The sequence below is a fragment of the Melospiza melodia genome, chromosome 4 (genome assembly GCF_035770615.1).
Source record: "Melospiza melodia melodia isolate bMelMel2 chromosome 4, bMelMel2.pri, whole genome shotgun sequence".
NCBI lineage: Eukaryota > Metazoa > Chordata > Aves > Passeriformes > Passerellidae > Melospiza > Melospiza melodia.
In genome coordinates, this window is record NC_086197.1 from 89,640,702 (window position 1) to 89,655,578 (window position 14,877).

The following is a 14,877-nucleotide window of genomic DNA, read 5'->3' on the forward strand; positions in this document are numbered from 1 at the left end:
AGTGTTTGAAATTTCACAAATGATGGATTTTGGAGTGATATTTATTCTGCAGGTTTATGTTCTCTACCAATACATTTTCCATAACTTTCAGTAAGTGACCTGCTCATTTTATTTCCCAATATGCCTACTAATTTTGGTTTCTGTGATGCTCTTTTATAAAGGGGGAAACTGTTTTTAGTTTATGCTAAAGTAGTTACTATGATTTGAAGAAAAACTCTTTCTATAATTTTCTTATGTCTCTGTAATTGATGAATGATGTAAAAAATCTGCTTTATTTTGCAGGTGTCCTCCAAATGATGCAAACTAGAATTGGTGCTCTACAAAGTACTGTTGATAGGTATGACATTCATTATGCAATTAGAAAGTATAAATCCTTATGTTCTATAATGCTATTTATTAACACTGCTATAAATAATTTTCTCTTCTTGTTTTTAGAATTAAAGTCAAAATTGTTGACCCCTACAACAAAATAGTGTCTCGCACAGCTCAGCTAGCAAAACTTCAAGTAAGTTGCATTAAAAACATACTTAAAAAAATTCTCTTAGAATGTGTATTACTTCACAATTGTCAGGCATGAGTACAGTTTTTCTACTCCCGTAGCCTCTAGTTCATTTTTAGTATTTTTCTGAAAATCAGTATATCTCTTCAAGAGCTACTGAGAAGTGTTTAGTAGGAAAGTAGGAAATTGACCTTTGCACTGGCTTATTGAGTTTTTGTAGAGATAGAGGGAAGAGAGAAGGGTTATCTGAGTATAGATTAAATAAATTGTATAGATTAATTAAATTCTCGTAACTGTTTGTGTTAATTTGGTATTTAATGTTATGTAGAAGATGCTTTTCACCCCTAAGTTAGTGCAGGCTTTGCTGCAGTTTAGTAAAGAGTTTGAGAATTAATTCTTTCAGAATTCTTTCAGATTTCTTCAACAGTCAAGATGCAACTTAAGGAGCTATTTGTGGTTGTGGAGTTTTGTAAGCCCAGGTGCATAGCTGTGCCTGCCTTTTAAATATAAGTGGAGTCTACAGAAGGATGTAGATGTCTGTTAGAGGATAGCAGTGGGAGAGAGCTTATCACAGTGATGGTGAGATAAGTGTCAAACACTTAACTGATGATTTTATAGTAGTTGAAAACTTTTCCATAGATCTTCAGGAGTCATGTGTCTGCACTCTGTTGTTTGAAATGCAATACAGCTCTGGCCCCACAATTGTTTAATGAGTTATTGTTGGAACTGTTTTTCTTTGCATGTTTACCTGAATTTTGAGCTGTGGATGTACACTCTAGGAGATTGCCATCTGCAAGTGGCTGCTGTTGTAGAGTAGGTGAAGCTGCAGATTCTAGTCTGGGGACTGGTGGAGCAGCTGCACTGTCTCTTGGCTGAACTTCTATTTTCTATGTTGCTTTCAGTAGCAGTGAAGTTCAGCAGGGAGCTCTTAACACTCTGTGCAGCCAGTTTGGCCAGATGCTACTGTTGTTTTCAGCTCCAGCTGTTACTCTTTTTGCTACTGGCCAAAAGTCCCATGACTTCCATGTGGCAGGTTAGGTGCAGATTTTTTTGTTGTTCTCTGATGTGTGTTGTGCATGTAGAAAAAGTTGTGGGAATGTGGGAATAAAGATGAAGATGTTTTGTAGCCTGCCCTTACACAAAGTCAGACTGCAGAAGGATGTCTGAGGAGAAGGAGTCCCTGAACTTAGGAGATGTTTCTTGGATGCTTCCTCTTGGCTGTTACATGGGTTTTCCTGTGGTGTAAAAGCAGCATCCATCCAGAGTCAGCATTATTCAGGCTGTGCCAGGGGATTTGTAAGATCTGACTTTTTTTGCTGTAAGTCAGGAAAAAGAGGTGGAGAGTGGGAGTCTGGTAGGCTGCTCTTTTAGCATCAGTGTAGAAAGAGGAATGATGATTCCAGGTTCTCTGCCAGTGAGAGTCAGAGTTTCATCACAAGAGCTGCTGTCCCTTCTATGTTGGCAGATACTTTGTGAGTGCTTTATGTTACACTGCACTGCTGGGAGGAGTTGAGGGTCAGGACACCTGAATTCATTAATGAAGCTGAATTTATGGAGAGTTGAGTCAAATCTCAACTCTCCAGCCTCCTAAAAATGCACTGCTGGAGTGTCCTTTACCTGAGGGACTCATTTGTTGAGGAAGGAAGGGCACAGCACAGCAAACAATTGAATTCCTGGTGATGGCAGGGCTTATGACCTAAAATTGCTCCCAAATGCAAGACTTGTGGTTTGGGACTTTGTCAAACTTACTAATTTTATCAGCTGATCTACAATTGGTAGATGTAGATAGCTGGTAAAAGAGGTTGCCTTCTGTCAAGATCTGTAGGGTTGGCAGGTATGTTTTGCTGGAATGTGTGATGTTTCAGTGCCTCTTGGAGTTGTGATGGTGTTCTTTTAATACCTCTGCATTGATTGCTGTGGGACTGCTCACTAACTGAAGGAATATTTGACTTGCATAAAACTAGATTTTGCCATCCTTAATTGTTTTTAATATAGTCTGGCTTTTTCATAAACATTCTCACTGCAAGTTTGTTGTTAAACTTCAAATCTAGTCCTGAATTCGAAATCTCTGCTATGTTCTTGTACATATTTTGTCTTTCTGTGCTCTTAGAGCCTCATGGCATCCCAAGGCAGCAGCAGACACTGAAAGCTCACTTCCTGCTCTAAATGATACTGTCCTCTTCTGACTCTTTCCATAGTTGATCACAATCTAAGTGGGAGGGGTTAGTAGCTGATATGGGTCAACAGGGAGTTTGTTCTTCAGAGGATTCTTTTCTGGGAAGCTCTGTTTAACTGAGTGTTTTTGCATGGTCTCTTGTTTCAGTGTCTTGCTGTATGAAAAACTTTATAATTACAAAACATTTAAAAAAACCCCAATAATTCTATATTTTAAAGTTATTCTTACTTTTAAATATTTACCAGTAGCAGATGTCTTTGTGATGCTACTGTAAATAAATAGTAAATGTAGTCTGAAGATAGTGGGCTGTCTCCACTTTTTTCAAGCTTTATAAACAACAAAATATATCCATTCAGTTACCTGCATATATGAGCTACACACTGGCACATTTTCAAGTGACTCTTTATAATTAAGTCTTCTTTCACTAATGTCTTAAAATTACTTGAGATTAGAAGCTTTTCAATTACTCAAATGATAGCAATAGTTTATGTTATTGTTGGCATGTTGTTTAAAATTCAGGAGATAACTAATATGTAATCTCAAAAAAAAAAATCAGGGTTTATTTTTAATTTTACTTAAAATGACTTGGACTGACTGAGGCCACTGGCCTTTTCCAAACCAATTCTTGCTTGATCAGTAGAATTTGTTTCTTCTTGGATGAAAGCATCCCCTTTAGAAAAGCATACTTGATCAGCTCAGGGAGGGAATGTTTCCTGAATTAATTCAGACTTCTGTTATGTGGGTAGCCAGGTTAGAGGATCTGGCATCTGTGAACAGCTCACCATTAGATACAGTTCTTTATTTCTGTTACATGTCCTTACATATAGCATTCTTTGCTGTGATGGGAAGTTTTATCAAGTTGGACAGCTCACATAAATGAAAATACTTGAGTGAAAAAGAATCTTTGTCAAGGATAGAATGCAGTAGAAATCACTACAAAATTTAGAGTGCATCTTCAGTGTCTTCGGATTTTTTTCTCCTACTACTTCCCAGGGCTAAAAATCAAAACATTTTTTTGCTCTTGTATCTAAATGTAACTTCTCCCATCTCTTACTCTATTTAAAAGATTGTTTCTTGGGACAAGAAATAAGCAACAATTAAAAAAAAAAGAAATACTCTTTTGGTGTGTAAAGTAAAAGGTTTGAAAATAACAGAAGGTGAATTCTCAGGGAAAAACATTAGCCAGAGGTATACAACTGGCTTAGAGAGTAATTTTGAAAGCAAGATAGTAATACTACACCCTCTCTTTTGGTGAAGCATAGTGCACTGTACTAGAAGCTATTTTTGATTAGTCTTGCAGAAATTTAGTTCACAGATATGAAAGTGATATGGGGATCAAGATTTTTCTAATTAAAGAAATGAATTAATAAAAATTAATACATTAATCTCTCAAAGCAGGATAAGCCCCACTTAGCTCTCACAAAATATAATAGAAATCACATGGTTAAGTTATCACAGAAGGCATAGAAAACTTGCACTTCAGACTGTGATAGAGAGCCCAAAGCAGCAAGAGTAATTGGGCTTTCCCTGATGTGCCTCAGTGGGTTTTTTCCTAATTTTTCCTTTTTGTTTTGTCTAGATGTTTAATAAAATTAAACTGTAAATATTTGTGGATGTGTTAGTTTGTGCTGGCATTGGGAAGAGACTGCCAGGTTGTACAAGTCTGCTGTGGATATTGGTTGAAATTATTCACTGGTATAATTTTTTATATGTGCACTTCAACTTCACTTTTCAATAAATGAACTTGAGTCTGAAAAAGATATTCTACGTCTTGTTGGATACTAAATATTTTTTAAAGTAATTTAAAATTAATTTTGATATCCATAAGGTTAATACTTCAGAAGACTTTGCCTTCAGTACCAGGGAAAATAGCTCCAAACAACTATGTCATACTTGTTCCAAATTTCTCACTTGCCACCCTTGTTAGTCTGATTGCAGATTTTGGACTGTATCTGTGACTGTACTGAAATCTGAGTTGCATTTCTGAATTCTGTTTTAGTTGTTACCCACTCCAGAATGTTGCTGTTCCTCTATCATGTATTTCAAGGTATTTCTTGAGTGAAAAGTTATGAAACTATTATATTTGATTCAGGTGTCAGCAATGCCTGTTATTCTAATTTGGTGCTAATAAAAGCACACATGAATATGGTTCCTAAAAATTTATGTAAATGTCCATATTCCTAATTTTTTACCAAGAATGCCGTGTATTTTAATAAGCATATGAAAGAATGTGAACTAACAGTTGGGTGAGTGAAGGTGACTGGCCTTCTAAAAGTTTTGCTGAGAATTAGTTTTTACATGTATGCCTACCATAAGAGTCAATATCTGTAATTACAATTTAATCTTTAAGTTTTATTGTCTTCTGAAGTAAGTGCTGCCATTTTGCTTCTTTTGGATGAGTATTTGATTGGCAAAGCCAACTTCTTAACTTGGCTAAAGCTTTAAGAGGGGAGGAGTATTGAGGAGAGATGCACAAGGTAAAATAAAACTCACTTTTAATTAGGAATAGAACATGCCTCTGTCATGGGATTCTGAGTTTCCTTTGTTTTCTGCGTGGGTAGTGACAGAATAATCTCAGTAGCCCCATGAATATAATTACCAGCTTCTGGAAGTCTTTGTCTATATAAACACAGAATCATATTAAAAAAATTTGGAAAAAAGGGATTTCAGTGTTCTGAAGTTCCTTGTTTTTATTCCCATTCACATTTCCTTTTTTGGTGAAGATGTTTCCACATTTGAGTAGTGGTATTATGTGATGGTAATGTACTGATAATATCCCCTAATGCCACGATTTCCCTGCAGGCTGCCTGCGACTTGCTGCGGAGGATAATACGCATCTTGTATCTCAGTAAGAGACTTCAAGGACAGCTGCAAGGAGGAAGCAGAGAGATAACAAAAGCTGCCCAGAGTCTCAATGAACTTGGTGAGTCCTTCTTAATTACTTTTAGATACATTTTTAGCTTGTGCTCACATGACTCACACTAGTGTTTGAGGTAAAGAAACACCCAAAACTTTTTGCTGTGGTTCTTGCTTTCTACTTCCTGATTTAAATTGAGAAATGGGATGGACAGAACTTATTAGTCCTTTACATATTTTTGTATGACTTCTCTAGATACTGCTATTTAATAACGTGAAAATTCTGTGATAATAACCTATGTTCTTTTGGGCAACAATTTCTTTGTGAAGCAATTTCGTACTGGTTTATGTTTCTATAAAACACACTCAGAGGCAGCAAATAATATATTTAGGTTTTGGGAGACATTACACTATAATAAAGCATAGTTTAAATTGCAGTTTATGTCCTTAAAGAAAGATATTGGCCATGTGACTTTTATGAAAGCCATAGGTGATATGGTATACAGGTACTTAACCCAGTTCAGATACTGGAAATGTTCTGGTGCAGTAGTGACTAATTTACCATTTATTTTATTGCCTTGTGTGAAGAATAATGAGGTAGTTCTCATGAAGGTTCGTGTTACATTGCTAGAATGTTTTCTATACTTGAGCTAGCTTGGGAAATTCCACACTGTGCTGCAGGATGCAGTGAGGAGCATCCCATTAGTCTTGGAGATCAGTTAGTGGTGTTGTATATGGTATCTTGCCAGCTGTTCTTCTCTGATTTAATGGTATTCAAATTCCAACTTCCAAAAATAGGTTGTGGGAGGGCTAAACTATCAAACATTCAGAATCATCCTGAAGTTTATTTTGCATATTTGTCACTAGTGCTCTTTTTATACTGTGTGATCAAAAAATTATTAGACAATGACTTAGTCCTATAACTGGCAGATGCTGTGTTGCAAGCAGAAAATTTATGTGTTTATTTAGTATATCAGTCTGATTGGAGCAATTAAGTGCCAATTGTATCATCGTAAGTTTGAATATTTTATCTGATTATTTTTACTTTTCTTTCCATTTTGCTCTACTTTTACATCTTCAGAATATATAAAATAATACTATCTGTTAACTACCTGGATTACCTTGGTCCTATTAAACAAAGTAGTACAATTTAGTGGTAAAATCTGAGATGTTTAGTGTAGTTTTTAAGGTTTCTTTCCTTGATAGAAAATACTTTTTGCTACTCATCTTCCTCTTTTTTTTTTTTTGTTTCACCATTTGTGGAGGGATAGAATGTAAGAAAATAAAGATAGTGCAGAAGGTAATCTCACACCTGAGGAGTTGCAGCTGTGCTGATCACCAAAGATTAGGAACAGGCTGCCCTTAATAGGCCACAGCTGTGTCCAATAAGAAGAAGAGTGCTACAAAAGAGTGGGTTAGCTGGGTGAGGAGAGACATGGAGTTTGTTGGCTGTGCTTTGAAAAAGAGTCAGTGCTGTGAGGAGCTGTCCATGAGAAATCACCGAGAAGGTATGGGAGCTATGCAATGAGATGACAACAACCATTTAAATAAAAAAAAAAAGGCCTTGCACTTTCTTTTCTTGAAGTGCTGCAGTCTTTTGAGTTTCTTGTTTTCAAATAATTGGTGTTTTCCTGAAGCTTAGCAAAGTCTGAGTAATTACTGTTGAACATGAAGGGAAATGTGTCCCCTTAGGCGACCCTTTTGAATTGGATCCTACAGTCTATGGGGGTAGCCAAGGCTTGTGGTCCTTAATTTAATCCTTCATCCTTAGTTCTGGATGGTTTGAGGCCAGGTATAATACCTTACCTATTGTCATTTCTCTCTACATCTTCTTTCCTGGTGTTTCTTCCTTTTTTTCTCTCTTACCACTCCATCTTTGTCCCCCTTGGCTGGTTTGCATTCTTCCTGCCTCCCAGCATGGCGTGGATGGGAGCACCCCCGGTGCAGGGAGCTGGAGGAGTCTGTCCCGTGTGGAGAGGCAGTGCCTGCTGGCTGTGGGGGAGCTCTGTTCCAAGGAGAGGAGAGCTCAGGGGGCTGCACTCAGCCTGGGTCAGGGTGCTGCTGTGGAAGGCAATGTCTGCAGGGAATGTGGGGTGTGGGCTATGGCTGGGGAGGTGCTGTGCTGTGCTTCTGGACTTGGGAAGCATTGGGAGGGGTGGGAGATCCCTAGCAGAGAGGGGGTGGTGGTGCTGTGTTGGTGTGGGGCAGGAGAGCCCTGGGGATGTGGTGGCTTGGGGTGAGGCTGTGCAAGTGCCGTGCTTCAGGAAGATGGGAAATGGGCTGTGGTGCTCTGAGGGTGGGAAGCATGGAACAGCACTGAGAGCTGGCAGTTCAGTTGGTGAGATATGGAAGCTTTGGGGAAGTGCTGCAACATCTGATGGTAGTAAATAGGTGGTAGACATGAGTGGTGTGAAAGCCTGGTATTGGATAGGGACCTCTGAGTCACAGAGACTTGCTTTCATGTCCAAGATGAACACTGATCTGTGGTTTTAGCCATACATTCCTGAATATCCCTTTCATCTCTTGTTCAAGGAAAAAATAATTCCATTGTTTATTGCCTTTCTGTTGTACACGTGGTGCAGAGTAATTTGTGCTTTGCCAAACTCAGCCCTGTGATATTACTGTGAAAGCTTTGCACTTGCTGTGGTAAAAGATACCTTCCATTGCTTCTAAGGTATTCTGTGCAGAATCTTGAGATAACTGTTAAGTTTTTTTTTTTTTTAATGTACTGCTACACTATGTGTATATGTTTGGGGAACACAAATGTGCATGTTCAGGCATGTATTTAACATATATTCCTGTAGCTAATCTATGTTAGTTCCATCACAACTTTTACTTAGTTGTGTATTGAAGTTTATTTTGCAGTTATGAGAAAGGCTATGGTAAATATATAAAATATTTGAATTAGGTAGAAATATGTGTTAATTAGAGAAATGACAAGAAACAGTAGCTTTTACTGAGAAGCAGGTTTTTTCTGACCTGACTTCCTTAAGCAAAGGAACCCTAGAACAAATAAACTATTTGTTGGAGTCTGTATAAGAGTGCTGTTAAATAGCAGGGCACACAGGTTTATCAAGAATGAATCCTGTTTAACCAACCGTATTTTCTTTGTTGGCAGCATAACAGGCCTTGGGACTGGAGAGATCAATGACTGTCTTGTAGTTTGATTTAAATAGGGCTCTTGACACCATTGATTTAAATAGGGCTCTTGACACCGTGTCACACTACAGGACTGGCAATAGAATCCAGATGAAAATGTCATGCAGTGAATGCAGAAGTTCAGATAAAGCTGTACCCCAAAAGCCTTCATCTGTTGTTCACTTACCCAGCAATATATCAAGCAGGGTGTTGTTAAAATGTGTTCTGCAGCTGGCTTGTATTTTCATTAATGATTTGAGTGATGTAACATGGCATATATCCTTATTAAATTTGCTAGCAATAATCAAGCAGAGAAGAATGGGAGGTATGTTGGGAAACAGGATTAGAAAGAAAAATATTTTTAGTGAATTGGAGATAGCACTTGTCTGAAAGAGAAATAAAATCAGGTAAGATGCAAGTCCTCCCAATAAATAGTTCTACTTAAGAAGGGGAACAGGAGAAATGACTGAATGGATTACAGTTCTGCTGAGAGGGTTGATAGTTCCTCACAAATTGAGTGCAAGCCACTTGTTCATTTATTTTGTAGCAGTGTGACATTGTTGGCAATAAAGTTTGTGCTGATATTTCTAAGGAAGGGTATTGTGTGCAAGACACTTGAAAATAATCTTTTGTTCATGCTTCAAACAGAGTATCAAGTCCCTTTTGAAGCACCTAATTGAAGGAAGATGTATGTTAATTAGAGAAGCTCCTAAGTGCAGCAGCAGTGGTGGCTGAAGGTCTTGAGGATAGTCAGTGAGTGAAGGAGCTGGAAGTGTGTGGCTGTGTTTTGGAGAAGAGGGGAGTGAGAGGGAGAGTAATGTTCTTCAGATAAACAAAGGTTTTTCAGATGGGAAGGGATTAAATGGCTCTCCATATGCACTGTGACTTAAGCAGTAAGTAATGGGCCTGAAATGAAGCAAAGGAATTTTTTTTCTGAAATATTAGGAAAGAGTTCTGCCAGAAATTATAATTTCAGGGGAGCTGTGAAGCAGTATTTGAAGCCTTTTAAAAAGTGTTTTAGACAAAGCATGTACTGGGAATGAAATCATATAGTCATGGAATAGCTTGGGTTGGAAGGAATCTTTAAAGCTGATCTAGTTCAACTCCTCTGCAATAAGCAGAGATAATTAGATAGAGATGATTTTGCCTTAAGTGGGAGGACTCAGTGAGGTGATCTGCTCCCAGTCCTTTGTGTCTCTTGGAGATATTCCCCTCCTTCCCCATTTTTTTGTTTGGTTGGTTTTGCTTTTTCTTTTATTTTTTTTAAATTGGCATGCTTCATATAAAATGTTCTTCACAAGTTGGTTTGTTGGGCATTGTTCCCAGATACCACCTGGAATATTATTAGAACAGTGTGACAGGAAATTTCATGCCATCACTTCAGCCTCTTCTTATCATTCCTTTAGATGAGATAGAAAAATTTCCTCAAAGACCTTCATCTCAGCCCTCTGACACAATTACTTCTCTTCTGGTTTTGACTGACATTCACATAAACCTCACATAGTTCATTGTGTTACTTGAGTGCTGCAAAAATTGACCCTCAAAAACTATTATGTCAGTCTGGTCTAGGAGAATGCAGTGAGCAGGAAAAGGAAGGTGATACTGACTGTGTGAATGTAAGTGTCCTGTATCTATTTTTTTCCCTCCTTTTCTGGGAAAGAAGGCAAGCTGTCTGACTTTTTAAGAAAGATATTACTTTATTTTTCTTTCATTTTTTTAGTACTTAGAATGAGTGATGAATATTGTTATGTGTTTATCAAAATACTAAGCACTACTAATTAGGATTCAGGAAACAACAGTTTTAATTTGTTGTTTTAGTGGTAAGTATTAAGCTAGTTTATTTTATACTGGTTAGCCCTATTTATTGCAAGGTGGAAATACCTTTACCTGTGGTTTCCATGGTGTACCTTATTAATTGAGTGTTTAATAGCATAAGTAGTCTAGCTAATACACAGTGACTTATTCTGAAGTGATTGCAGATTGGCTGACTGCAATATTTGTTCCTCAGGTTAAATATTGTTGTCTAAAAGCTGTTTCATTTTAGCTGCTGCAGTTTTTGCAGTAACATTCAATATGTGTTATGTGTCTGTACACAAGTATTACTAAACTTGCCATGGTAAACTGTCTGAACACCTGCCATGGATACTGTGGCAGCTCTCTTTCGCTGCCGCCTTCTTCCTGTATCCTGTTCAGTCATGAACTTTTTTTTTTTTTGCTTCTGTTCCCAGCAGTAATTTACAGTGTATGATTGCCAAGCCAGATCTTGTGTTGACTGCTGTTAAAGTGAGGGTGGACTTGGCTGCTGTCATGTCAGTGAAGTCTTTCTCTGCTGGTACACAGAGCAGACAGATTTGGTGGTACTAATACTGCTGTACACAGTCTCTCATAAGAATCAACACTCATCAAACTTGAGGGAAGTGTTGCTTTCATGGTACTTTTGCTTAGAGACTTAGATGCCTTACAGTTTGCTGCCTTGTGCAATATCTAGTGTTCCCCAAAATAATACAGCATGTCAGTAGCACACTGCATTGTTCTGTAGGGGTAAGTGAAGTGATTTGATTAATAGAAATTACATGGCTTGGATTGCATGACTCTTTGCCTGGGGTGTAATTAGTCTTGCTGAGAATGACTGAATTGTATTACTGGCTCAGAGCCATCTGCATTAGTGCCACTGCTTCAGGTGGTGCATCTGCATCCATAGGAAGTGCAAATATCCTGCTAAAACATTTTTCTTTTGTCCCCAGTGGTGTTAACAGTAATACTGCCAGACCTTGACTGAAGTGGTCTGGACTGAAAAATACTGGGCTTTTCTGTAGCTGAATGTAACCTTCATGTTCTTCAATTTCATGTTCCTTTCAGTTGAGTTGGTTTTTATTTTGCTTTATGTTTTTTGTGATATTCTGTTACCATAAGATGGAAGATAATGCAAAAATTTGATGTGCAAGTTTTTATTTCTAGTATTCCAGGCCAAAAAAACCCCTTTCCGGTGGGAAAGTTATTTTTTTCTTGTTGGCTTTTGAAATAAAGTACGTTCTTGGTTGTATGTAACAAGTACATTAATTTGAAACATTGACTGTAAGATACCAAATTAATGTGCATGCAATAGAATGATTTTCAAAACTTAATACAATTTCTCATTATTAAGAGGCCAGTAGTGTAAGAGCTCTTTATCTTCTTTGAGCAAGGCAGATTTTACCATCAAATTTGTTTTGCTGCAACTAGGATTACTAGCTTGAAAACCTGATGTTAGACAAAGCATTTTACATAAATATTTCACGTGTTTTACCTAATCTCTGGCACGCATTCTTCTTCTACGCATTTCAGTAGAGCTCACTAAACAATTATAGGCACATGACAGAAAAAACTGAAGTTGGAATTGATGCAAGAAAAAACTTCTGTTGCAGTTTTGTTTTTCAACATGTCCTTTAAATTACCAGGGTTTTGAATTTCATTTTCTTTATACATACAGTTCAAGAAAAAGAATCAAAGTATGTTTGTAATTCTGGGATTTCTTCATGCCTAGTTTCCATTAAACAACCATAAACAAGTTTCAAGTTTGCTGTATTAAGTGGAGCTATTTTTTCATGTAAGCATCAAGTTGATTTCTGGTATTGATGAGATGAATCTTTTAGCTGTAACTACTCAAAAAATTTGATTTTGCTATACTATTAAGTGTTTGATAAGTTTAGTCTCAAGCACATAGGCCTTGTTGGAGGGTTGTGTGTCAGATGTTTTAAAATGAGTTTTGTATTCCACTTTCTATCGTGGTGTTAACCTCTTCCTAAGTGATATGTTACTGGCAGCCCAGTAGTAAGTTGGTGTCAGAAGTTAATTATGGTGTGTTCAAGTTGCTTTCACTGTAGCACGGGGAGTATTTCTAAAAGTTTTTATCCATATTCCAGGTCTATCAAAGACTATTTCTGTCTTTTGCTTTTTTCTTTTTCACTTACAGATGTCTACACCTTTTTGTTCCTTAGATTTCTAAATAGCTTTACTCTTTCCAGCTCCCTGTCATCTGTTCCCTAAATCTGATTTCTGCTATTTCATTATTAAGATCAGTTATGACGTTTATTGTATGATCTAATGTAAAGAAGTTTTGGTTGTAGCCTGTATTACATTAAGCTAGGCTTCAGCAGGTACAAAGTAAAATCTGGGCCTGACAGCTCTTGGTTTATTCACTTCTAACAGGTCAGAGAGCTCCAGTGGGAAAGAAATGATAGTGGACAATAAGTAAGGAATGAGAGGGGGATAATGTGATGGACTGCCAGAAAGTGTTTTCTGCTTGGAGATGAATTCTTGTCAGGACAGCAGAATAACTGCACCCGTCATGCAGTTGATAAATTATTATGCATTTAAACTGTCTATCTCTGGACAGGCACATGAGGCACAAATGGTGCTTGCATTGGTAGCACATTCAGTTCAGTGTTTGAGATTAAGCCAGTACTTCTTTTTTCTTAAAATTACTGTAACTGCAGTGTTTTCCATTTGCTGTGGTAATACATCAGATGGTCTGGGGTTTTGTGATCTAGAGGCTGTATCTAGGGTTTGTAGTGTTGCCTAATGCTGAAATAAAGGGACTTGGGAATTTTGAAAGAAGAACTGATTGGAAGGAAGAATAGAAGGAGTCATGAAAAGGGAAATTGTAGAAGGTGATCTTGGTAATTACTCCATCCTATCTTTTTTCATTAATAGGTTTAAATGTAAGGGTCAGATCTCACAGTTTTTTTTTTTTCCAATTTTTGTTTCTTTATTTTGAAATTAGTGAATTCAAATTTGTAACTCTAAAATCTGAAAACTGTACTTGTATTCTGTTTCTCTAATTACAAAATTCTCCTTCTCCTCTAAAAGTATCCTTATAGAGCAGTAAGGAGTTATACCAAACCTGTTTCTATTTTGCTGTTAAGGCATATTTGTTCCCCACCAGAAGGATGACATTGCAACAAGGTTTGGACCTTGTTTTTGCTTTACCCATTGATCTTTTCAAGTGTTTGAATAGTAAGTATTTTTGTATTTGTTGGCTAAGGTATGTCATAAGAGTGGAGATGTGATAGGATATGAAAGAACCAGCAACACAAATAAGCTTGTGTTTATGAATACTTGTGTTCAGCCAAATACAGGGTAAATACTAATTCAGAGGATTATTTTTATTTTTAGTTGGTGTGAAGCAGTTATGATTGTGTAATTAGTACAGATCCTATGACATCTTGGAGTTTTAAGACAAAATATTGTTACTGAGTAGTCATACTTATTCAATAGAACTGCATAATTAAAAGTAGAAAGGAAAACCTTGGGTTTCTGTTTCCAGGTGACATACAAAAACTAGCAAGACCAAAAGATGTCTGCAAGCTCTGTCTGCCTTTGAATCTAACAATTTTTGTGCACTGAACTTAAAAACTCCATATTAATTAAAAAAAATAAAAAGACTAGATCAAAGATGGAAAAAAAAGATTAAAAGAAATACTTTTGACTGTGAGAATGGAAGGGACACACAGGTTAGTGGTGAATCTCTGAGAGATTATCGTTTTGCAACTTGTAAATTATAAATATATTGTAGAGAGTATGAGTTAGATGGCAAGACTTTGAAAACAATTTGCATTATCACTTACATATTACATCAACAAAGCAAAAGCTGTGTGTATATGGTCATGAAGAGAAAGGCAAGTTGAATGACATAATTCCAAACAGTAAATGAATGCAGGGATATCAACAACACAGAGTGATGTCATCTTTAAATTTGTGGTATATTCTTCCTCTGTTTCAACAGGCATTAAAGTTCAAGTAAACAACAAAGAGCTAGGGCTCTTAAATTGGTGACACAAATGACTAGAGTGGAAAAATTTACTTCTCTAGTTCCTTTTACAGCTGGAATGATACATCTGAAACAGTATGGATCCAGTTGTCTGTTCTGCTCTGGGTGGAAGTTCTGCAAGGAAATTTCAGTTTTATATTTCTGGCTAAGTGTGCATTGGCACTGTCTGAAGCTCTGGTAGGAATTGGCATTTATAACTTTTTCTGTTCCCTCTCTCTGAGCATTTATATACTTGGACATTCAATAAACTGCAGGTTAGTTCTCCCAGAACTAGAGTAGTGGTCTCTAAGATGATCACATTGGTGGTTTGAGTTCAATAGATGATCATTTGTCCATGGAAAGGTGTAGAGAAATGTCGCATATATTTTTTCTAGTGATGCTGGCTGAGGGTAGCTGAGT

At 37.1% G+C, this 14,877-nt stretch overlaps 1 protein-coding gene across 1 annotated transcript in view; it reads left to right on the forward strand.

The window, feature by feature from the left end:
* The window catches only part of COG5 (component of oligomeric golgi complex 5), a 174,302-nt gene that overhangs the window by 4,503 nt on the left and 154,922 nt on the right, over nucleotides 1-14,877 (forward strand). The window contains exons 4-6 of the mRNA XM_063155497.1: nucleotides 283-337; nucleotides 436-505; nucleotides 5,478-5,598. Coding sequence (XP_063011567.1) covers nucleotides 283-337; nucleotides 436-505; nucleotides 5,478-5,598 — 246 coding nt within the window. The remainder of the gene's footprint in view (nucleotides 1-282; nucleotides 338-435; nucleotides 506-5,477; nucleotides 5,599-14,877) is intronic.